Genomic DNA, 26,528 nt, shown 5'->3' with positions numbered 1-26,528 from the left:
CTCTATTCATGAATTCATTACGAAGCAGCTGCATTTTTTTTAATGAAAATAAGAAAATAAACGACACAATTTTATAATGATTGCTTTTCGATGTCTGGTCTCCTTTGGCCATGTGGTTTATAGTTTCTCAGAGATTAAAACGCAAAATAAATAAAATCCCTAAAGCCATTCACAATGACATTTGATTTTGACATTGGCGACATTGCAGCTTTCTGAACTTTATGATAAAATATCTAAACTACGAATTCATTAATTTATGACAAAACGGATAGAATATCTAAAAATTCATAACTGGGGATAAAAAACCTGCATTTCAGGGATTGGCATGCGGTGTTGACTTCAGTTAAACAGTTCATAATGTTAAGTTAAAGTGAAGCTGCAGGCAGTTTAACAACTAATCTGATCAAAATATTCAAATCACTTGAATAAATTAAATCTCTCGCTGAATGAGGTGAGTTTATGGCTGGTTCATAACCTATAGAACTGCCTAGACACCGTTTCTGGAATCATATGGCGCATAACTTCGGTAGGTGTCTCACTACTGATCACAGTGCACTAGTGAACACAACTGTACTAGTGAGCTGTTCTAGTGAGCTGTTCTAGTGTGCTGTTCTAGACTCTGTGTGCATCGCTTTACTGGCGTGCTTCTCTCGGGATCTCTGGAGTTAGTCGTCATGGCGAAAAAGAGTTTTTCCACCAGAAAGTCTTTGAGAAACTTGTTTTCTAAAAGTGAAGCGAATCTCAAAGAGTCTGTGGAGAAAGAGGACAGCGGGAAAGGAACACTCAGACTCTTCAAATGGAAGAAAAAGAAGAAAACGGAGAGTTCAGAGACTGAAAGCCCGAAAGTTGCGAGGTAAAAACATCCATGATCAATATTAGGGTTTTTGTTTTGGTTTGGTTTGCATGTTTGCCTGTCAGACAGCCGTAAGCTTAAACCTCTATCTGACATAGATATTTAATGTACTTTTCAATGTGATGTGAAATTTAAAACAATGTAAGAATGTAAAAACAAATTAGTAGTACTTTCATTTAAAGCCTATATATTTGTTTTTAATGTTGAGTTATTATGGATAGCCTAATGCGTTGTCACTTTACAAGTCACGTTAAAATACGCTACATTTCTAGAATCTATTATTGAAAATGAGCATTGGTAGGCTAATTAATTTATTAATAAACAAAATACATATTATTATTCTATAGGTATTTAAGAACTGCATTATTTATGTATAGAGCAGTTAGCCTCGTTTCTGTCCTCAAATTTGATTGACTAGTTCTGAGTAAAGCTTATGAAAGTTTAACCTGTTATTCTTTTCTTTTGCTTGTCTTGTGATTAGCTATATGATATTTTAAAAGATTTAATTAAATGTCATGCTGCAATAGCCTACCGCAGGCAGTAAAACGGGATTTTGTCTGCAAAAGGAGGGATTGTTTTGAAAGTCGTGGAGCAGGTTTTGTTTTGGAACAATTTTCTATGATTGCAAAGAAATATACGATCTAATTTGCCCTGAAATGTAAGTTTAAAGACATTATTTACTTGTTTAAACACCTGCATTTGATATTGTGCTGTTGGACGGATGTGCACATGTAGTTACAGTATATGATATAAAATCCACAGCACTCTTGCTCTTGGGATATTTTTTAAATGAAAAGATCGATTGCATGAGTATCTGTTTGTAACTGTTGATGTCCATTATACTATAAATAGAAAGTTTAATACCTTCTTGAGCCACTAAAGATAAATGTTCTGAATGCAATTATAATCCATTAAAATAACTTGTTGTCAGGTGGACTCATAGCCGAGCCACCATTAGCCCTAAATGAGTTTGTTCACACTTGTGCTGAATGAGATCGGGCCTCCAACACACACCCGGTGCCTATCGGCCCCACCGTGCAATTCTGGATGGGTTATTATAAACCAAGATTATGAGTTATGTATGGAAGCTTGTTTCCGCCACAGAATAAAATATTTTAAAAGATCATTTTATCTCACAATAGCGAGTTTACATCTCGCAATTTTGACTTTATGTCCCAGAATTGAGTGATACAAAGTCACATTTGTGTGTTATAAAGTCAGAAATGCGTAATACAAAGTCTCAATTTTGTCCTTTAAAACAGAATTGTGAGATATATACTCAATTTCGAGAAATAAACTCTTTAACTCTTTATAAACAATTGCGTGTTATAAAGTCCAATTCTTTTTTCTCAGAATTGCAAGTTTATATCACGCAATTCTGAGATCAAAAGTCAGAATTGTGAGATAAAAAGTCGTAATTACCTTTTTTTATTTTGTATTCTTTGGTGGAAAACAAGCTTCCATAGTTATATGTATTGATCTGGGAAGGAATAGCACGCTTGTCCTGTATTGTTCCTATAGGCCAACTGACCGAATAACCCACTGAACATCTTATAAAAGCGTTAGGTGAATTTATGGAGATCAGATTCTGAGCACATTCATGATCTGATTGTATTTTCATTGTGAGGACAAATTGGGAAAAGTGAAGAAACTCTGCAAGTGACTGTAGATTTTAAGGCCTGAATGATGAAATCGCACAAGCTTTTTCTTTTAAAACAGTATAAAGTGTCTTGTTTGGGACACTGAAGCTTGGGACACACATACCCTAAAAGCACTTCTGACTTTTATTGCATTGGACTTCGGACATCTAGTCTATGTTCACTTGTTTCTGTTTGAAGTGTCATCAGCTTCTCCGAGTCAGCTGGTGGATGAGCTCACAAACAGGTCAAGAGTAGTTGCTTTATGGTCTATTTTAGTCATATAAGTGTAACTCATAGTCATATAATGAGTGTAATCGTTCCATAATTTGCAAAGGGTGGTAGAAAGCTGGAGATTTACAGATTGAGTTATTCAGACAGTCCTGGTGACACTTGTTAATCTGTGGATCTGAATAGTTGGGCTTAATGTGGGTTAATGGGTGAGTTGAGTTTAATCACTTTAATTGCAACCCAAAAGGGCCTAATATGCACATTTTATTGCTTAGACACTAAAAGTGTAACTTCAGGGAAACATTTACTCATGTACCGAATCTTCAGGCCAAGTTTGCAAAACTACAAGCACAGTCTCTAGATTACACACATCATTCAAAACTAACAGCTCTTGTGTTTCATTCGGGAAACACTGCCATTTATATTCCACATTCATTTACTGATGACCTACAGCCAATCATCATGTGTGAAAACACGAATACATTAACTCATCACTTACAAATCAAAACTCAGTGTTTTGAGAAAGAAAGAAATTATTTTTATCCCCTTGAATTTCTGTTTATAGTGTATATATATATATTTATACATACAGATTCACATACATATATATACTGTATATACACACACACACACACACACACACACACACACACACACACACACACACACACACACACACACACACACACACACACACACACAGCGCTTTAGAAATAAAGTTGACTTTCTAACTTGGCTTGTATGCATATTCAGTGTGTGTTGTTTATATATATTTATATATATATACAAGATACAATATAAATTGTTTCGCAGGAGCTTCACAATAGTAACAAACTCACAGTAACAAACTCCTGTAACTCCACTGCACACTGAAGACACAAGAGTAGTGTTTTACACGTTTCACATCTGTGTGTAGTGTGGTGTGTATGTGGCTAATAGTTTGATGTTTCTGTGTAGAGTTACTACGCAAAAACACCATTTTTGGAAAACTTAAAATAGTTTTGAATGAAGTGTTTGCATTTGCAGGAGATGATTTGTATGTTGTGTGTGTTTTGTGGTTTTGTGTGTAGAGTTTCAAGAAATTGAGCCATAATTGTTAGAAATTCTGTGTAAGCTATTTGAATAAAGCGTAAAACTCAGGTGATCGACCTGCAATAACTCCTGAAACATGTGACAGTTCTTCAGAACCTGTCGGTTAATTCTGTGTTTGCTCAACACAATACTGTGATGCCTTAATCAAACACAGCTCGCCGTGTGTCTCCGTTCACAAATAAACCATGACACTAAAGCAAACAAGCTGTGTGTGTGTGTGTGTGTGTGTGTTTTCACAGTGAGAGGAGTTCAACCCCAAACCTGTTGCCTCAGAACAGTTTATTAGTGTGTGTGTGTGTGTGTGTGTGTGTGTGTGTGTGTGTGTGTGTGTGTGTGTGTGTGTGTGTGTGTGTGTGTGTGTGTGTGTGTGTGTGTGTGTGTGTGTGTGTGTGTGTGTGTGTGTGTGTGTGTGTGTGTGTGTGTGGACAGACTCGGTCGTGGAGAGTAGAATAACCGTGTATCTGTGTTTTATTTGTCGACAGAAACGAACTATACGAACTAACACTTCAGTGTCTATGAGGAGATTTACACTATCAGAACACACAGATATGATTGACCATATTGAGTATTGACTAATATATTATTAGAGCTTTTCTTCTTTTTTATTTATTAGTATAGTTTGGTTTTGGGGTCGGTAAGATTTTTAAAATGTTTCTAAAAGAAGTCTCTCCTGCTCATCAAAGCTGTTTTTATATGATCAAAAATACAGTAAAAACAGTGAAATATTATTAACAGCTGTTTTCTAAGTGAATATATAGTAAAGTGTAATTTATTCCTGTGAACAAAGCTGAATTTTCAGCATCATTACTCCAGTCTTCAGTGTCACATGATCCTTCAGAAATCACTATAATATGATGATTTGATGATCAAGAAACATTTATGATTATTATCAGTGTTGAACGCAGCTTCAGATTTCAGTTTTCTTTCAGGCTTTGTTGATGAAAAGAGAGTTAAAAACAGAAATGTGATATAAATGTGACATTATACAGGTTTTTACTGTCACTTATGATCAATTTAATAATGCGTCCTTGCTGAATAAAAGTCCATTTTAAAAAAACAAAAACAAATCCCCAAAGTTTTGAATAATGTTAATGTGTGTGAGTGTTCGTGTGTGTGTTTGTGTGTGTGTTCGTGTTTGTGTGTGTGTGTGTGTGTGTGTGTGTGTGTGTGTGTGTGTGTGTGTGTGTGTGTGTGTGTGTTTGTGTGTTTGTGTGTGTGTGTTCGTGTGTATGTGTTTGTGTGTGTGTGTGTGTGCGTGTGTTTGTGTGCATTTGTTCGTTTGTGTGTGTTCGCGTGTGTGTGTGTTAATACGTGTGTGTGTTGCTGATCGATTGCTCCTGTCTGCCTAGCTGCCTGCTGTGTTTTGTTTGCTTCGAGGCTGTAAGCTCCGTCTAAGCCTCGTATTAGCTTTGTATTTCTTTCTGTTTTGAACCATCATTTACTACCGTTTCTAGTTGTTTATACTACTAAATACAGCTTAGACAACATCTCAGATTAACCTGACATCGCTAGCTTCCGTTATTGTTAGCACAACACGCTAGTAACTCACTAGCCTGTTAACGTGCCACCCGTGCGCTCAGTTATTTATTAATTTTTCTCTCGTGCGCCCGCACCGTCGGCAATATAGGGTTTATATGTGATAAATGCAAGGAAACAGTCAGGCTGACGGAGAAGATTTCAGAATTACAAACACTCATCCAAACTTTAATTGAGGAAAGTAAGTGTGCTAGAGCTTTAGATTCTATTTTGGATGCGCCTAGCATAGTGAACTCTTTACATGATTCGGTTCCGGCTGAATTATTGCCTGTGCAGCCAGGCAGATGGGTGACAGTGAGGGATCGCTCTAGTCGCGGATCAAAAAACCACTCTTACGTTCAGATTACCACAACAAATCGATTTGCCCCACTCAGTGAAACACCCACTGAGAATTCTGTTGATTGTGCCCTGGTAATTGGCGATTCTATTACACGGAACGTGAAAAATAGGGACACCAGCCAACATAGTCACATTTTTGCCGGGAGCCAGAGCGCCTAACATCAAAGCAAATTTAAAAGTGCTGGCTAATGCTAATCGTAAATTCTCTAAGATTGTTATTCACGTCGGCACTAATGATGTTCGACTCCGCCAGTCGGAGATCACCAAAATTAATATTAAAGAGGTGTTTGAACTCGCAAGTACGATGTCAGGCACTGTAATTTGCTCTGGCCCCCTTCCTGTTCGAAGGAGTGATGAGATAGTTAGCAGATTGTCATCACTCAATGGCTGGCTGTCTAAGTGGTGTCCGCAAAATAATATAGAATTCATAGACAATTGGAAAAGTTTTTGGGGCAAACCTGACCTGTTGAAAAGAGATGGTATTCATCCCTCCTGGGATGGTGCTGCTCTTCTCTCTAGTAATTTGGCTCATAGTCTTAGAGCTCAAACATGACAATCTGGGGCTCAGGCCTAGCGTCACCAAGGTCAGATAAATCCCATCACATAGAGGCTCTTTCACCTAGATATCATCATATAGAGACTGTGTCTGTTCCCCGAATTTGGAAATCCAAAAAACTTCCAGACCGATCTAAGGTTAAAAATGTAATTCATATTCAACAAATAAAAAATAGATATAATACAGATGAGCAAACGATAAAGCTTGGGTTGCTGAATATTCGATCCCTTACTTCAAAAGCGCTCATAGTTAATGATATGATTTCAGATTATAACCTAGATGTGCTGTGTATGACAGAAACCTGGCTAAAACCAGACGATTACATTACTTTAAATGAGTCCACCCCCCATGATTACTGTTATTAACATGAACCTCGCCTGAAAGGCAAAGGGGGAGGTGTTGCTGTAATTTATAGTAATATTTTCAAAACCACTAAAAAATCTAGTTTTAAATATACTTCTTTTGAAGTGTTGGTGCTTAATGTAAAAATATATAATGTAAACGATAAATCAAGTTTGAGAATTCTGCTGGCAACTGTATACAGGCCACCAGGGCACCATAAAGATTTTATCAAAGAATTTGCTGACTTTCTGTCAGAATTAGTATTGACTGCAGATAAAGTCCTAATTGTTGGTGATTTTAATATACATGTAGATAATGGAAAAGATGCAATGAGATTGGCATTTAAAGACATTCTTAACTCTATTGGAATTAGATAACACGTGTCAGGACCTACTCATTGTCGTAATCATACTCTAGATCTAATATTATCACATGGAATCAATGTTGATGCTGTTGAAATTCTGCAGCAGAGCGACGACATCTCAGATCATTATCTAGTCTCTTGTAAATTACATTTAGCCAAGGCTGCAAAGCAAACTCCGTGTTACAAGTATGTTAGACCTATCACTTCTGCCACTAAAAATTGCTTTATCAATAATCTTCCTAATCAGTTTAATCATCTCAGCATCCCAGATAGCTTAGAAGAACTTGATATTGCAACAGAAACTTTTAACTCTCTCCTTTCCAGCACTTTAGACACAGTTGCTCCGTTGCGCTTAAAGAAAAATAAAGAAAATAGTCCAACGCCGTGGTACAATGAGCACACTCGGGCCCTTAAGAGAGCAGCCAGAAAAATGGAGCGCAACTGGAAGAAAACAAAACTAGAGGTATTTCGAATTTCATGGAAGGAGAGCTCGATTGCTTACAGAGAGGCTTTAAAAGCTGCTAGATCTGCTTATTTTTCAACCCTATTAGAAGAAAATAAACATAATCCAAGGTATTTATTTGAAAAAGTGGCTACACTAACGAAAAAGAAAGCTTCAAGCCCAGAAGTTTCCAAGAAACACAGCAGTAATGACTTTATGAACTTCTTCACTTATAAGATTGATAATATTAGGGACAAAATTATAACTATGCAACCGTCTACTACAGCATCACATCAGGGAGTGCATTTTAGTCTCCCTGAGGTAAAATTTGATTCATTTGTTGCCATAGGAGAGGAAGAATTTTGCAAATTCTTAATTCATCTAAATCGACAACATGTATGTTAGACCCTATACCGACTAAACTACTGAAAGAGATGCTTCCAGAAGTCATAGATCCTCTTCTTAACATCATTAATTTGTCTTTGTCTCTAGGATACGTGCCAAAAACCTTTAAGCTGGCTATGATTAAACCGCTTGTTAAAAAAATGCAACTTGATCCTACAGAATTAGTCAATTACAGGCCGATCTCAAATCTACCTTTTCTATCAAAGATATTAGAAAAGGCAGTATCCTCACAACTGTGTTCCTTTCTTGAAAGAAATGGTATCTGCGAGGATTTCCAGTCAGGATTTAGACCGCACCATAGCACTGAGACTGCTCTCATTAGAGTCACAAATGATTTGCTCTTATCATCTAATCGCGATTGGATCTCTATTAGTGTTACTTGATCTTAGTGCTGCATTTGACACAATTGACCACAACATTCTCTTAAATAGACTAGAAAACTATGTTGGCATTAGTGGAATTGCATTAGCATGGTTTAAATCATATTTATCTGACCGCTATCAGTTTGTAGCAGTAAATGAAGAGATGTCTTATCGATCACAAGTTCAGTATGGCGTACCACAAGTCTCAGTGCTAGGACCGCTGCTGTTCACTCTGTACATGCTACCGTTAGGAGATATCATTAGGAAACTTGGAATTAGCTTTCACTGTTATGCTGATGATACTCAGCTCTATATTTCTTCCAAACCTAACGAAACTCACCAATTCACAAAATTATCGGAATGCATAGTTGATATCAAAAATTGGATGACTAGTAATTTCCTACTACTAAATTCTGAAAAAACAGAGATTCTAATTATTGGACAAAAAACTTCCACACGTAATTACCTAGAATACCGTCTAACACTTGATGGCTGCTCTGTTAAGTCTTCGTCGTCAGTTAGGAACCTGGGTGTGCTCTTTGATACCAATCTTTCATTTGAAAGTCACGTGTCTAGTGTCTGTAAAACCGCATTTTTCCATCTTAAAAATATATCTAAATTACGTCATATGCTCTCTTTGACAAATGCGGAACAACTAGTTCATGCGTTCATGACATCAAGGCTAGATTATTGTAATGCTCTACTGGGTGGTTGCCCTGCACGCTTAATAAACAAACTACAGCTAGTTCAAAACGCAGCCGCTAGAGTTCTTACCAGAACCAGGAAGTACGACCATATTAGCCCGGTTCTGTCAACACTGCATTGGCTCCCTATTAAACATCGTATAAATTTTAAAATAATGCTGATTACTTACAAAGCACTAAATGGTTTAGCTCCCCAGTACTTGAGCGAGCTCTTAATGCATTATAGTCCTTCACGTCTATTGCGATCTCAAAACTCTGGCCAGTTGATAATACCTAGAATATCTAAATCGACTGCTGGCGGTAGATCCTTTTCCTATTTAACACCAAAACTCTGGAACAATCTTCCTAACATTGTCCGGGAAGCAGACACAGTCTGTCAGTTCAAAGCTAGACTAAAAACACATCTCTTTGACCTAGCATTCACATAACACTCTATAGACTTCTATAATTCAATATTAGGCTGCTTAGATTAGGTCAGCCGGAACTGGGAACACTTCCCTTAAATCCTGATGTACTCGTTACATCATAAGAAGAATGGCATCTACGCTAATTTTAGTGTCTTTGTTTATCCCGAGGTTTTCCCGCAGCCTGCCGGATCCAGGCCGTTTCCAGATCTGACGAAGGACTTTCGCCTGGACCCGATGACAATGCAGTGCTGAAGTGCCAACTAGCCTCTCCCTATGGAGGATCCCTATACCACTCTACAGATAAAGCGTTGTGGAATTTTTCGGTTCGCGTACCTACCCAAAGTGATAAGAAAAAATAAAATTCTGCATCAAAATTTATAGACAAGACAAGTAGTTTGTTTAGGCATGGTTTGTAAGGAATTACAATCCTGCGCACATATATTCAAACGCACATAACTATAGAATCAATTCTTAATGCGCATGTGAACGCCATCAGCGTCTATCACAGGTTCACGTTTAAAGTCTGTTTAGAGAGAACTGTGTCCTCTTAGCGGCCCCTAATTTAATAACAAATGATCATTTAGATGGAAGTGAATCAATCAAAACTAACTTTAGCTGGAAAAAACAATTTTCAAGAGCCACTATAAAACCATACCAATCTCTGTTACCTTAAATTATTTGTTTATCTCTGTAAAGCTGCTTTGAAACAATCTACATTGTTAAAAGCGCTATATAAATGAGGATGACTTGACTTGACTTGTGTTTGTTCATGCGCGTGTGTTTTTATGGGTGCGTGTTTGTTTGTGTGCGTGTGTGTTTGTGTGTTCGTGTGTGTGCGTGTTTGTTTGTGTGTTCGTGTGTGTGTGTGTGTGTTCATGCGTGTGTGTGTTTGTGGGTGCGTGTTTGTTTGTGTGTTCGTGTGTGTGTGTGTTCATGTGTTTGTGGGTGCGTGTTTTTGTGTGTGTGTGTGTGTGTGTGTGTGTGTGTGTGTGTGTGTGTGTGTGTGTGTGTGTGTGTGTGTGTGTGTGTGTGTGTGCGCGCGCGCGTGTGTGCATGTTTAATGCTCAGTTAATGATACGGTTGCAGTGAAGGAACAGGCCGCGCCACATTACTGTCTTCATCATCACACGAGCGAAACTCATGTGTGTGAGCCCTCGAGGGGGAAGATGATCACACACACTCCACACACACACCAGTGAAAGTCTCCGCTGGCTTTCACCTGACGCTCTCAGGCCTTCAGAGAGCAGAAACTCTTTCCATGTTCGACAGATTTCATAACCTCGGGGTGCTTTCACACCTGTAGTTCGGTTCGTTTGGTCTGGACCAAGAGTGAAAAATTATACGTTGTAGAATTTTTCAGGCGTTTTGGTTCCTTTTCACACACACTGATTGCTCTGGTCCGAATCAGTTGATGAGTTGATGAAACGAACCAAAATCACTGAAGTCTGATGTGTCTTAAAGGTATTTCCATAACTGCACTTCGATTGGTCAGAATTAACGTGATGGAAAATTCCAACAGAACTCCCGGAAGTAAACAAAGAGGAAAATCCGGCAGACAACACGCCGCTGTTTACTATGGAGAGCTGTTTGCTAAACAAAGCGAAGATTTCGCTGTTTGTTTTAGAGTAGCGAGCTTGTGTAGGTTGACCTGTAGTAAACCTGTAGTAGTAGACCTGTATCTAATCTAATGCCGTTGGATCTGCACTTCGGATTCTGACCAGAAACAGTAGAATAGTAGACCATCCGGGTATCTTTCGAACACTCATTTCAACATGCTAAGATTTGGGATGTACTGATTCTATTTTCGAATACTAATTAGGATGGATAGTATGCAAATTGGGACACACCGCAAGTTTGTCTGCAAGCTGCCATGCTAAAAGTGCAAACTGTCAACAAACATTAGTCCTCAGTGATTATACTCAGGTTGGGTTTTAGACTTCAGTGATTATACTCAGGTTGGGTTTTAGACTTCAGTGGTTATACTCAGGTTGGGTTTTAGACCTCAGTGGTTATACTCAGGTTGGGTTTTAGACTTCAGTGGTTATACTCAGGTTGGGTTTTAGACTTCAGTGGTTATACTCAGGTTGGGTTTTAGACTTCAGTGGTTATACTCAGGTTGGGTTTTAGACTTCAGTGGTTATACTCAGGTTGGGTTTTAGACTTCAGTGGTTATACTCAGGTTGGGTTTTAGACCTCAGTGGTTATACTCAGGTTGGGTTTTAGACCTCAGTGGTTATACTCAGGTTGGGTTTTAGACTTCAGTGGTTATACTCAGGTTGGGTTTTAGACCTCAGTGGTTATACTCAGGTTGGGTTTTAGACTTCAGTGATTATACTCAGGTTGGGTTTTAGACTTCAGTTATTATACTCGGGTTGGGTTTTAGACTTCAGTGATTATACTCAGGTTGGATTTTAGACCTCAGTGATTATACTCAGGTTGGGTTTTAGACTTCAGTGATTATACTCAGGTTGGGTTTTAGACCTCAGTGATTATACTCAGGTTGGGTTTTAGACCTCAGTGATTATACTCAGGTTGGGTTTTAGACTTCAGTGTTTATACTCAGGTTTGGTTTAAGACTTCAGTGATTATACTCAGGTTGGGGTTTAGACTTCAGTGATCATACTCAGGTTGGGTTTTAGACCTCAGTGATTATACTCAGGTTGGGTTTTAGACTTCAGTGATTATACTCAGGTTGGGTTTTAGACCTCAGTGATTATACTCAGGTTGGGTTTTAGACTTCAGTGGTTATACTCAGGTTGGGTTTTAGACTTCAGTGATTATAATCAGGTTGGGTTTTAGACTTCAGTGATTATACTCAGGTTGGGTTTTAGACTTCAGTGATTATACTCAGGTTGGGTTTTAGACCTCAGTGATCAACCTCAGGTTGGATTTTAGACCTCAGTGATTATACTCAGGTTGGGTTTTAGACTTCAGTGATTATACTCAGGTTGAGTTTTAGACTTCCGTGGTTCTACTCAGGTTGGGTTTTAGACTTCAGTGATTATACTCAGGTTGAGTTTTAGACTTCCGTGGTTATACTCAGGTTGGGTTTTAGACTTCAGTGATTATACTCAGGTTGGGTTTTAGACTTCAGTGATTATACTCAGGTTGAGTTTTAGACTTCCGTGGTTCTACTCAGGTTGGGTTTTAGACTTCAGTGATTATACTCAGGTTGAGTTTTAGACTTCCGTGGTTATACTCAGGTTGGGTTTTAGACTTCAGTGATTATACTCAGGTTGGGTTTTAGACTTCAGTGATTATACTCAGGTTGAGTTTTAGACTTCCGTGGTTCTACTCAGGTTGGGTTTTAGACTTCAGTGGTTATACTCAGGTTGGGTTTTAGACTTCCGTGGTTATACTCAGGTTGGGTTTTAGACTTCAGTGATTATACTCAGGTTGGGTTTTAGACCTCAGTGATTATACTCAGGTTGGGTTTTAGACCTCAGTGATTATACTCAGGTAGGGTTTTAGACCTCAGTGATTATACTCAGGTTGGGTTTTAGACCTCCGTGATTTTACTCAGGTTGGGTTTTAGACTTCAGTGATTATACTCAGGTTGGGTTTTAGACTTCAGTGATTATACTCAGGTAGGGTTTTAGACCTCAATGATTATACTCAGGTTGGGTTTTAGACCTCCGTGATTTTACTCAGGTTGGGTTTTAGACTTCAGTGATTATACTCAGGTTGGGTTTTAGACTTCAGTGGTTATACTCAGTTTGGGTTTTAGACTTCAGTCGTTATACTCAGGTTGGGTTTTAGACTTCAGTGATTATAATCAGGTTGGGTTTTAGACTTCAGTGATTAAAATCAGGTTGGGTTTTAGACTTCAGTGATTATACTCAGGTTGGGTTTTAGACTTCAGTGATTAAAATCAGGTTGGGTTTTAGACTTCAGTGATTGTACTCAGTTTGGGTTTTAGACTTCAGTGATTATACTCAGGTTGGGGTTTAGACTTCAGTGATTATAGTCAGGTTGGGTTTTATACTTCAGTGATTATACTCAGGTTGGGTTTTAGACTTCAGTGATTATACTCAGGTTGGGTTTAAGACCTCAGTGATTATACTCAGGTTGGGGTTTAGACTTCAGTGATTATAGTCAGGTTGGGTTTTAGACTTCAGTGATTAAAATCAGGTTGGGTTTTAGACTTCAGTGATTATACTCAGTTTGGGTTTTAGACTTCAGTGATTATACTCAGTTTGGGTTTTAGACCTCAGTGATTATACTCAGGTTGGATTTTAGACCTCAGTGGTTATACTCAGGTTGGGTTTAGACTTCAGTGATTATACTCAGGTTGGGGTTTAGACTTCAGTGGTTATACTCAGGTTGGGTTTAGACTTCAGTGATTATACTCAGGTTGGGTTTTAGACTTCAGTGATTATACTCAGGTTGGGTTTTAGACTTCAGTGATTATACTCAGGTTGGGTTTTAGACCTCAGTGATTATACTCAGGTTGGGTTTTAGACCTCAGTGATTATACTCAGGTTGGGTTTTAGACTTCAGTGATTATACTCAGGTTGGATTTTAGACCTCTGTGATTATACTCAGGTTGGGTTTTAGACTTCAGTGATTATACTCAGGTTGGGTTTTAGACCTCAGTGATTATACTCAGGTTGGGTTTTAGACCTCAGTGATTATACTCAGGTTGGGTTTTAGACTTCAGTGTTTATACTCAGGTTTGGTTTAAGACTTCAGTGATTATACTCAGGTTGGGGTTTAGACTTCAGTGATCATACTCAGGTTGGGTTTTAGACCTCAGTGATTATACTCAGGTTGGGTTTTAGACCTCAGTGATTATACTCAGGTTGGGTTTTAGACTTCAGTGATTATACTCAGGTTGGGTTTTAGACCTCAGTGATTATACTCAGGTTGGGTTTTAGACTTCAGTGGTTATACTCAGGTTGGTTTTTAGACTTCAGTGATTATAATCAGGTTGGGTTTTAGACTTCAGTGATTATACTCAGGTTGGGTTTTAGACCTCAGTGATCAACCTCAGGTTGGATTTTAGACCTCAGTGATTATACTCAGGTTGGGTTTTAGACTTCAGTGATTATACTCAGGTTGAGTTTTAGACTTCCGTGGTTCTACTCAGGTTGGGTTTTAGACTTCAGTGGTTATACTCAGGTTGGGTTTTAGACTTCAGTGATTATACTCAGGTAGGGTTTTAGACCTCAGTGATTATACTCAGGTAGGGTTTTAGACCTCAGTGATTATACTCAGGTTGGGTTTTAGACCTCCGTGATTTTACTCAGGTTGGGTTTTAGACTTCAGTGATTATACTCAGGTTGGGTTTTAGACTTCAGTCGTTATACTCAGGTTGGGTTTTAGACTTCAGTGATTATACTCAGTTTGGGTTTTAGACTTCAGTGATTATACTCAGGTTGGGTTTTAGACCTCAGTGATTATACTCAGGTTGGGTTTTAGACTTCAGTGATTATACTCAGGTTGGGTTTTAGACCTCAGTGATTATGCTCAGGTTGGGTTTTAGACCTCAGTGATTATACTCAGGTTGGGTTTTAGACCTCAGTGATTATACTCAGGTTGGGTTTTAGACTTCAGTGATTATACTCAGGTTGGGTATTATACTTCAGTGATTATACTCAGGTTGGGTTTTAGACCTCAGTGATTATACTCAGGTTGGGTTTTAGACTTCAGTTTTTATACTCAGGTTGGGTTTTAGACCTCAGTGATTATACTCAGGTTGGGTTTAAGACCTCAGTGATTATACTCAGGTTGGGTTTTAGACTTCAGTGATTATACTCAGGTTGGGTTTTAGACTTCAGTGATTATACTCAGGTTGGGTTTTAGACTTCAGTGATTATACTCAGGTTGGGTTTATACTCAGGTTGGGTTTTAGACCTCAGTGATTATACTCAGGTTGGGTTTTAGACCTCAGTGATTATACTCAGGTTGGGTTTTAGACTTCAGTGATTATACTCAGGTTGGGTTTTAGACCTCAGTGATTATACTCAGGTTGGGTTTTAGACTTCAGTGATTATACTCAGGTTGGGTTTTAGACTTCAGTGATTATACTCAGGTTGGGTTTTAGACTTCAGTGGTTATACTCAGGCTGGGTTTTAGACCTCAGTGATTATACTCAGGTTGGGTTTTAGACTTCAGTGATTATACTCAGGTTGGGTTTTAGACTTCAGTGATTATACTCAGGTTGGGTTTTAGACCTCAGTGATAATACTCAGGTTGGGTTTTAGACCTCAGTGGTTATACTCAGGTTGGGTTTTAGACCTCAGTGATTATACTCAGGTAGGGTTTTAGACCTCAGTGATTATACTCAGGTTGGGTTTTAGACCTCAGTGATTATACTCAGGTTGGGTTTTAGACCTCAGTGGTTATACTCAGGTTGGGTTTTAGACTTCAGTTTTTATACTCAGGTTGGGTTTTAGACCTCAGTGATTATACTCAGGTTGGGTTTTAGACCTCAGTGATTATACTCAGGTTGGGTTTTAGACCTCAGTGATTATACTCAGGCTGGGTTTTAGACCTCAGTGATTATACTCAGGCTGGGTTTTAGACCTCAGTGATTATACTCAGGTTGGGTTTTAGACTTCAGTGATTATACTCAGGTTGGGTTTTAGACTTCAGTGATTATACTCAGGTTGGGTTTTAGACTTCAGTGATTATAATCAGGTTGGGTTTTAGACTTCAGTGATTAAAATCAGGTTGGGTTTTAGACTTCAGTGATTATACTCAGGTTGGGTTTTAGACTTCAGTGATTAAAATCAGGTTGGGTTTTAGACTTCAGTGATTGTACTCAGTTTGGGTTTTAGACTTCAGTGATTATACTCAGGTTGGGGTTTAGACTTCAGTGATTATAGTCAGGTTGGGTTTTATACTTCAGTGATTATACTCAGGTTGGGTTTTAGACTTCAGTGATTATACTCAGGTTGGGTTTAAGACCTCAGTGATTATACTCAGGTTGGGTTTTAGACTTCAGTGATTATAGTCAGGTTGGGTTTTAGACTTCAGTGATTAAAATCAGGTTGGGTTTTAGACTTCAGTGATTATACTCAGTTTGGGTTTTAGACTTCAGTGATTATACTCAGTTTGGGTTTTAGACCTCAGTGATTATACTCAGGTTGGATTTTAGACCTCAGTGGTTATACTCAGGTTGGGGTTTAGACTTCAGTGGTTATACTCAGGTTGGGTTTAGACTTCAGTGATTATACTCAGGTTGGGTTTAGACTTCAGTGATTATACTCAGGTTGGATTTTAGACTTCAGTGATTATACTCAGGTTGGGGTTTAGACTTCAGTGGTTATACTCAGGTTGGGTTTAGACTTCAGTGATTATACTCAGGTTGGGTTTTAGACTTCAGTGATTATACTCAGGTTGGGTTTTAGACTTCAGTGATTATACTCAGGTTGGGTTTTAGACCTCAGTGATTATACTCAGGTTGGGTTTTAGACCTCAGTGATTATACTCAGGTTGGGTTTTAGACTTCAGTGATTATACTCAGGTTGGATTTTAGACCTCTGTGATTATACTCAGGTTGGGTTTTAGACTTCAGTGATTATACTCAGGTTGGGTTTTAGACCTCAGTGATTATACTCAGGTTGGGTTTTAGACCTCAGTGATTATACTCAGGTTGGGTTTTAGACTTCAGTGTTTATACTCAGGTTTGGTTTAAGACTTCAGTGATTATACTCAGGTTGGGGTTTAGACTTCAGTGATCATACTCAGGTTGGGTTTTAGACCTCAGTGATTATACTCAGGTTGGGTTTTAGACCTCAGTGATTATACTCAGGTTGGGTTTTAGACTTCAGTGATTATACTCAGGTTGGGTTTTAGACCTCAGTGATTATACTCAGGTTGGGTTTTAGACTTCAGTGGTTATACTCAGGTTGGGTTTTAGACTTCAGTGATTATAATCAGGTTGGGTTTTAGACTTCAGTGATTATACTCAGGTTGGGTTTTAGACCTCAGTGATCAACCTCAGGTTGGATTTTAGACCTCAGTGATTATACTCAGGTTGGGTTTTAGACTTCAGTGATTATACTCAGGTTGAGTTTTAGACTTCCGTGGTTCTACTCAGGTTGGGTTTTAGACTTCAGTGGTTATACTCAGGTTGGGTTTTAGACTTCAGTGATTATACTCAGGTAGGGTTTTAGACCTCAGTGATTATACTCAGGTAGGGTTTTAGACCTCAGTGATTATACTCAGGTTGGGTTTTAGACCTCCGTGATTTTACTCAGGTTGGGTTTTAGACTTCAGTGATTATACTCAGGTTGGGTTTTAGACTTCAGTCGTTATACTCAGGTTGGGTTTTAGACTTCAGTGATTATACTCAGTTTGGGTTTTAGACTTCAGTGATTATACTCAGGTTGGGTTTTAGACCTCAGTGATTATACTCAGGTTGGGTTTTAGACTTCAGTGATTATACTCAGGTTGGGTTTTAGACCTCAGTGATTATGCTCAGGTTGGGTTTTAGACCTCAGTGATTATACTCAGGTTGGGTTTTAGACCTCAGTGATTATACTCAGGTTGGGTTTTAGACTTCAGTGATTATACTCAGGTTGGGTATTATACTTCAGTGATTATACTCAGGTTGGGTTTTAGACCTCAGTGATTATACTCAGGTTGGGTTTTAGACTTCAGTTTTTATACTCAGGTTGGGTTTTAGACCTCAGTGATTATACTCAGGTTGGGTTTAAGACCTCAGTGATTATACTCAGGTTGGGTTTTAGACTTCAGTGATTATACTCAGGTTGGGTTTTAGACTTCAGTGATTATACTCAGGTTGGGTTTTAGACTTCAGTGATTATACTCAGGTTGGGTTTATACTCAGGTTGGGTTTTAGACCTCAGTGATTATACTCAGGTTGGGTTTTAGACCTCAGTGATTATACTCAGGTTGGGTTTTAGACTTCAGTGATTATACTCAGGTTGGGTTTTAGACCTCAGTGATTATACTCAGGTTGGGTTTTAGACTTCAGTGATTATACTCAGGTTGGGTTTTAGACTTCAGTGATTATACTCAGGTTGGGTTTTAGACTTCAGTGGTTATACTCAGGTTGGATTTTAGACCTCAGTGGTTATACTCAGGTTGGGGTTTAGACTTCAGTGGTTATACTCAGGTTGGGTTTAGACTTCAGTGATTATACTCAGGTTGGGTTTAGACTTCAGTGATTATACTCAGGTTGGATTTTAGACTTCAGTGATTATACTCAGGTTGGGGTTTAGACTTCAGTGGTTATACTCAGGTTGGGTTTAGACTTCAGTGATTATACTCAGGTTGGGTTTTAGACTTCAGTGATTATACTCAGGTTGGGTTTTAGACTTCAGTGATTATACTCAGGTTGGGTTTTAGACCTCAGTGATTATACTCAGGTTGGGTTTTAGACCTCAGTGATTATACTCAGGTTGGGTTTTAGACTTCAGTGATTATACTCAGGTTGGATTTTAGACCTCTGTGATTATACTCAGGTTGGGTTTTAGACTTCAGTGATTATACTCAGGTTGGGTTTTAGACCTCAGTGATTATACTCAGGTTGGGTTTTAGACCTCAGTGATTATACTCAGGTTGGGTTTTAGACTTCAGTGTTTATACTCAGGTTTGGTTTAAGACTTCAGTGATTATACTCAGGTTGGGGTTTAGACTTCAGTGATCATACTCAGGTTGGGTTTTAGACCTCAGTGATTATACTCAGGTTGGGTTTTAGACCTCAGTGATTATACTCAGGTTGGGTTTTAGACTTCAGTGATTATACTCAGGTTGGGTTTTAGACCTCAGTGATTATACTCAGGTTGGGTTTTAGACTTCAGTGGTTATACTCAGGTTGGGTTTTAGACTTCAGTGATTATAATCAGGTTGGGTTTTAGACTTCAGTGATTATACTCAGGTTGGGTTTTAGACCTCAGTGATCAACCTCAGGTTGGATTTTAGACCTCAGTGATTATACTCAGGTTGGGTTTTAGACTTCAGTGATTATACTCAGGTTGAGTTTTAGACTTCCGTGGTTCTACTCAGGTTGGGTTTTAGACTTCAGTGGTTATACTCAGGTTGGGTTTTAGACTTCAGTGATTATACTCAGGTAGGGTTTTAGACCTCAGTGATTATACTCAGGTTGGGTTTTAGACCTCCGTGATTTTACTCAGGTTGGGTTTTAGACTTCAGTGATTATACTCAGGTTGGGTTTTAGACTTCAGTCGTTATACTCAGGTTGGGTTTTAGACTTCAGTGATTATACTCAGTTTGGGTTTTAGACTTCAGTGATTATACTCAGGTTGGGTTTTAGACCTCAGTGATTATACTCAGGTTGGGTTTTAGACTTCAGTGATTATACTCAGGTTGGGTTTTAGACCTCAGTGATTATGCTCAGGTTGGGTTTTAGACCTCAGTGATTATACTCAGGTTGGGTTTTAGACCTCAGTGATTATACTCAGGTTGGGTTTTAGACTTCAGTGATTATACTCAGGTTGGGTATTATACTTCAGTGATTATACTCAGGTTGGGTTTTAGACCTCAGTGATTATACTCAGGTTGGGTTTTAGACTTCAGTTTTTATACTCAGGTTGGGTTTTAGACCTCAGTGATTATACTCAGGTTGGGTTTAAGACCTCAGTGATTATACTCAGGTTGGGTTTTAGACTTCAGTGATTATACTCAGGTTGGGTTTTAGACTTCAGTGATTATACTCAGGTTGGGTTTTAGACTTCAGTGATTATACTCAGGTTGGGTTTATACTCAGGTTGGGTTTTAGACCTCAGTGATTATACTCAGGTTGGGTTTTAGACCTCAGTGATTATACTCAGGTTGGGTTTTAGACTTCAGTGATTATACTCAGGTTGGGTTTTAGACCTCAGTGATTATACTCAGGTTGGGTTTTAGACTTCAGTGATTATACTCAGGTTGGGTTTTAGACTTCAGTGATTATACTCAGGTTGGGTTTTAGACTTCAGTGGTTATACTCAGGCTGGGTTTTAGACCTCAGTGATTATACTCAGGTTGGGTTTTAGACTTCAGTGATTATACTCAGGTTGGGTTTTAGACTTCAGTGATTATACTCAGGTTGGGTTTTAGACCTCAGTGATAATACTCAGGTTGGGTTTTAGACCTCAGTGGTTATACTCAGGTTGGGTTTTAGACCTCAGTGATTATACTCAGGTAGGGTTTTAGACCTCAGTGATTATACTCAGGTTGGGTTTTAGACCTCAGTGATTATACTCAGGTTGGGTTTTAGACCTCAGTGGTTATACTCAGGTTGGGTTTTAGACTTCAGTTTTTATACTCAGGTTGGGTTTTAGACCTCAGTGATTATACTCAGGTTGGGTTTTAGACCTCAGTGATTATACTCAGGTTGGGTTTTAGACCTCAGTGATTATACTCAGGCTGGGTTTTAGACCTCAGTGATTATACTCAGGTTGGGTTTTAGACCTCAGTGATTATACTCAGGTTGGGTTTTAGACTTCAGTGATTATACTCAGGTTGGGTTTTAGACTTCAGTGATTATACTCAGGTTGGGTTTTAGACTTCAGTGATTATAGTCAGGTTGGGTTTTAGACTTCAGTGATTATACTCAGGTTGGGTTTTAGACCTCAGTGATTATACTCAGGTTGGGTTTTAGACTTCAGTGATTATACTCAGGTTGGGTTTTAGACTTCAGTGATTATACTCTGGTTGGGTTTTAGACTTCAGTGATTATACTCAGGTTGGGTTTTAGACTTCAGTGATTACACTCAGGTTGGGTTTTAGACCTCAGTGATTATACTCAGGTTGGGTTTTAGACCTCAGTGGTTATACTCAGGTTGGGTTTTAGACTTCAGTGATTATACTCAGGTTGGGTTTTAGACCTCAGTGATTATACTCAGGTTGGGTTTTAGACTTCAGTGATTATACTCAGGTTGGGTTTTAGACTTCAGTGATTATACTCAGGTTGGGTTTTAGACTTCAGTGATTATACTCAGGTTGGGTTTTATACCTCAGTGATTATACTCAGGTTGGGTTTTAGACTTCAGTGATTATACTCAGGTTGGGTTTTAGACTTCAGTGATTATACTCAGGTTGGGTTTTAGACTTCAGTGATTATACTCAGGTTGGGTTTTAGACTTCAGTGATTATACTCAGGTTGGGTTTTAGACCTCAGTGATTATACTCAGGTTGGGTTTTAGACCTCAGTGGTTATACTCAGGTTGGGTTTTAGACTTCAGTTTTTATACTCAGGTTGGGTTTTAGACCTCAGTGATTATACTCAGGTTGGGTTTTAGACCTCAGTGATTATACTCAGGTTGGGTTTTAGACTTCAGTGATTATACTCAGGTTGGGTTTTAGACTTCAGTGATTATACTCAGGTTGGGTTTTAGACTTCAGTGATTATACTCAGGTTGGGTTTTAGACTTCAGTGGTTATACTCAGGTTGGGTTTTAGACCTCAGTGATTATACTCAGGTTGGGTTTTAGACCTCAGTGGTTATACTCAGGTTGGGTTTTAGACTTCAGTGGTTATATTCAGGTTGGGTTTTAGACCTCAGTGATTATACTCAGGTTGGGTTTTAGACTTCAGTGGTTATACTCAGGTTGGGTTTTAGACCTCAGTGATTATACTCAGGTTGGGGTTTAAACCTCAGTGGTTATACTCAGGTTGGGTTTTAGACCTCAGTGATTATACTCAGGTTGGGGTTTAAACCTCAGTTGTTATACTCAGGTTGGGTTTTAGACCTCAGTGATTATACTCAGGTTGGGTTTTAGACTTCAGTGATTATACTCAGGTTAGGTTTTAGACCTCAGTGATTATACTCAGTTTGGGGTTTGGACCTCAGTGGTTATACTCAGGTTGGGTTTTAGACTTCAGTGGTTATACTCAGGTTGGGTTTTAGACCTCAGTGATTATACTCAGGTTGGGGTTTAAACCTCAGTGGTTATACTCAGGTTGGGTTTTAGACCTCAGTGATTATACTCAGGTTGGGTTTTAGACCTTAGTGATTATACTCAGGTTGGGTTTTAGACTTCAGTGGTTATACTCAGGTTGGGTTTTAGACCTCAGTGATTATACTCAGGTTGGGGTTTAAACCTCAGCGGTTATACTCAGGTTGGGTTTTAGACCTCAGTGATTATACTCAGGTTGGGGTTTAAACCTCAGTGGTTATACTCAAGTTGGGTTTTAGACTTCTGTGGTTATACTCAGGTTGGGTTTTAGACCTCAGTGATTATACTCAGGTTGGGGTTTAAACCTCAGTGGTTATACTCAGGTTGGGTTTTAGACTTCAGTGGTTATTCTCAGGTTGGGTTTTAGACCTCAGTGATTATACTCAGGTTGGGGTTTAAACCTCAGTGGTTATACTCAGGTTGGGTTTTAGACCTCAGTGATTATACTCAGGTTGGGTTTTAGACCTCAGTGATTATACTCAGGTTGGGTTTTAGACTTCAGTGATTATACTCAGGTTGGGTTTTAGACTTCAGTGGTTATACTCAGGTTGGGTTTTAGACTTCAGTGATTATACTCAGGTTGGGTTTTAGACCTCAGTGATTGTACTCAGGTTGGGTTTTAGACCTCAGTGATTATACTCAGGTTGGGTTTTAGACTTCAGTGATTATACTCAGGTTGGGTTTTAGACTTCAGTGATTATACTCAGGTTGGGTTTTAGACCTCAGTGGTTATACTCAGGTTGGGTTTTGGACCTCAGTGGTTATACTCAGGTTGGGTTTTAGACTTCAGTGATTATACTCAGGTTGGGTTTTAGACTTCAGTGATTATACTCAGGTTGGGTTTTAGACTTCAGTGGTTATACTCAGGTTGGGTTTTAGACTTCAGTGATTATACTCAGGTTGGGTTTTAGACTTCAGTGGTTATACTCAGGTTGGGTTTTAGACTTCAGTGGTTATACTCAGGTTGGGTTTTAGACTTCAGTGATTATACTCAGGTTGGGTTTTAGACTTCAGTGGTTATACTCAGGTTGGGTTTTAGACTTCAGTGGTTATACTCAGGTTGGGTTTTAGACTTCAGTGGTTATACTCAGGTTGGGTTTTAGACTTCAGTGGTTATACTCAGGTTGGGTTTTAGACTTCAGTGGTTATACTCAGGTTGGGTTTTAGACTTCAGTGGTTATACTCAGGTTGGGTTTTAGACTTCAGTGATTATACTCAGGTTGGGTTTTAAACTTCAGTGGTTATACTCAGGTTGGGTTTTAGACTTCAGTGATTATACTCAGGTTGGGTTTTAGACCTCAGTGATTATACTCAGGTTGGGTTTTAGACCTCAGTGATTATACTCAGGTTGGGTTTTAGACCAGCATGTTTTCAGCATTGTGTCCCCGGGGGTTTTCAGGGTGGGTTTGGAATGTGAAGCATGATGATATTTTTAAAAAGCCTGTGGGATCTTCAGGCGTCAGACTCACTTCTGATCACTTTACTGGATTTTTTTAAGTGATTCCAATCATATTTCAAGCATCATGATGAACTAAAATAATACATTATTTATCGGCTTTAATTTATCTGCTTCATTTTCTTATTGGACCGATAACATTAAAAATGAAAATAATATTGTCCGATACCGATATGGTGGCCGATATGTCGTGTATCACTAGTTTCAATTTTATTCCTTCAGTGATTATACTCAGGTTGGATTTTGGACCTCAGTGGTTATACTCAGGTTGGGTTTTAGACTTCAGTGATTATACTCAGGTTGGGTTTTAGACTTCAGTGATTATACTCAGGTTGGATTTTAGACCTCAGTGGTTATACTCAGGTTGGATTTTAGACCTCAGTGGTTATACTCAGGTTGGGTTTTAGACTTAAGTGATTATACTCAGGTTGGGGTTTAGACTTCAGTGATTATACTCAGGTTGGGTTTTAGACTTCAGTGATAATACTCAGGTTGGGTTTTAGACCTCAGTGATTATACTCAGGTTGGGTTTTGGACCTCAGTGGTTATACTCAGGTTGGGTTTTAGACTTCAGTGATTATACTCAGGTTGGGTTTTAGACTTCAGTGATTATACTCAGGTTGGGTTTTAGACTTCAGTGGTTATACTCAGGTTGGGTTTTAGACTTCAGTGATTATACTCAGGTTGGATTTTAGACCTCAGTGGTTATACTCAGGTTGGGTTTTAGACTTCAGTGATTATACTCAGGTTGGGGTTTAGACTTCAGTGATTATACTCAGGTTGGGTTTTAGACTTCAGTGGTTATACTCAGGCTGGGTTTTAGACCTCAGTGATTATACTCAGGTTGGATTTTAGACCTCAGTGATTATACTCAGGTTGGGTTTTAGACCTCAGTGATTATACTCAGGTTGGGTTTTAGACCTCAGTGATTATACTCAGGTTGGATTTTAGACCTCAGTGATTATACTCAGGTTGGGTTTTAGACTTCAGTGATTATACTCAGGTTGGGTTTTAGACCTCAGTGATTATACTCAGGTTGGGTTTTAGACTTCAGTGATTATACTCAGGTTGGGTTTTAGACCTCAGTGATTATACTCAGGTTGGGTTTTAGACCTCAGTGATTATACTCAGGTTGGGTTTTAGACTTCAGTGATTATACTCAGGTTGGGTTTTAGACCTCAGTGATTATACTCAGGTTGGATTTTAGACCTCAGTGATTATACTCAGGTTGGGTTTTAGACCTCAGTGATTATACTCAGGTTGGGTTTTAGACTTCAGTGATTATACTCAGGTTGGGTTTTAGACTTCAGTGATTATACTCAGGTTGGGTTTTAGACCTCAGTGATTATACTCAGGTTGGGTTTTAGACTTCAGTGATTATACTCAGGTTGGGTTTTAGACCTCAGTGATTATACTCAGGTTGGGTTTTAGACCTCAGTGATTATACTCAGGTTGGGTTTTAGACTTCAGTGATTATACTCAGGTTGGGTTTTAGACCTCAGTGATTATACTCAGGTTGGATTTTAGACCTCAGTGATTATACTCAGGTTGGGTTTTAGACCTCAGTGATTATACTCAGGTTGGGTTTTAGACCTCAGTGATTATACTCAGGTTGGGTTTTAGACCTCAGTGATTATACTCAGGTTGGGTTTTAGACCTCAGTGATTATACTCGGGTTGGGGTTTAGACTTCAGTGATTATACTCAGGTTGGGTTTTAGACTTCAGTGATTATACTCAGGTTGGGTTTTAGACTTCAGTGATTATACTCAGGTTGGGTTTTAGACCTCAGTGATTATACTCAGGTTGGGTTTTAGACTTCAGTGATTATACTCAGGTTGGGTTTTAGACCAGCATGTTTTCAGCATCGTGTCCCCGGGGGTTTTCAGGGTGGGTTTGGAATGTGAAGCATGATGATATTTGTAAAAAGCCTGTGGGATCTTCAGGCGTCAGACTCACTTCTGATCACTTTCTCTCGCTTCTGAAGCTTCTGGATCATCACTGCATGTTCATGCATGCAAATTAAATTAACTCTCGACTCAATGCACGACTTATTTTGACGGATTCTTTCACATAACTCGAAGGATAATTCACCAGTCATTCACGTTCCTCAAGTAACAGCTGCTCTTTGTTTAAAATCTTTTTTTTTTTTTGTGCATGACAATTACATGATTCACTTTCAAAAAATGTGATTGCTTCCTTCGTGACCGGTTGTTTTAGATCCACCTGTTCCAAACTAATATTTCCAGATTAAATGAGAGCTATGATGAGTTATGAATTGTGTCCCTATTTATAAGAATATGTAATGCCACAGAATTAGTCCATTGTGTTCTGTGTTTATTAAGGTGAATCAGAAGCACTTTACTGAAGGTTTTTTATTTGGCCAGTAGTTTAGTGTGTGTTCACAACTTGTTCTTTGAAAGTATGCAGCAGGTTTCTGCTTTAAAGAATACCAGTAACCTGTTTACTCATTATTATTATTATTATTTCCATAGATCATTTACTGTCACACATTCCTGTTGTTTTAGCCGACGGTTATGAACACTGTAAACTCCAGGATGCTTTTTTGTTTGCTCTTTTGCTTTTATCTGAACTTTAAACCGAATTCTCAATCTCTGGATCTCTAACTGAATGTCATTTTCCACAGAACTGAGTCAGGAACGTCGGGAACGTCGGGAGCTGGAGACGGGGAAAGTCAGGATGGCGAAGACTCGAGTAAACGCAAGACGTCTCTGTTCGGCTCGATCCTCAGGTCAAAGGTCAGAGTTCGAGCTGACGTTAATCCAACATGTGCATGACGGGATTATTGACCTTAACTAAAACGGTTTAAGATGCTTCTGTTAGTAGAAATCAATTCAAATATAAATATTAGTTGGGAAAAACTTAAACTGGATGTTTAAATAAATAGATCTGTTTATTTTGAAAAATA

At 38.7% G+C, this 26,528-nt stretch overlaps 1 protein-coding gene across 1 annotated transcript in view; it reads left to right on the top strand.

Annotated features, from left to right (window-relative positions):
- Nucleotides 1-674: 674 nt before the first annotated feature.
- Nucleotides 675-26,528, top strand: part of crybg2 (crystallin beta-gamma domain containing 2) — a gene marked incomplete at its 3' end in the record, with an annotated part of 65,849 nt that continues 39,995 nt past the window's right edge. Inside the window, exons 1-2 of the mRNA XM_077232552.1 lie at nt 675-853; nt 26,247-26,358. Coding sequence (XP_077088667.1) covers nt 675-853; nt 26,247-26,358 — 291 coding nt within the window. The remainder of the gene's footprint in view (nt 854-26,246; nt 26,359-26,528) is intronic.

The sequence above is a fragment of the Siphateles boraxobius genome, unplaced genomic scaffold, assembly GCF_051911475.1.
Source record: "Siphateles boraxobius isolate OS27281-9 unplaced genomic scaffold, OSU_SipBor_1 173, whole genome shotgun sequence".
NCBI lineage: Eukaryota > Metazoa > Chordata > Actinopteri > Cypriniformes > Leuciscidae > Siphateles > Siphateles boraxobius.
The sequence above is the reverse complement of the archived record's forward strand: the minus strand, read 5'-3'. Positions and strand labels throughout refer to the sequence as shown.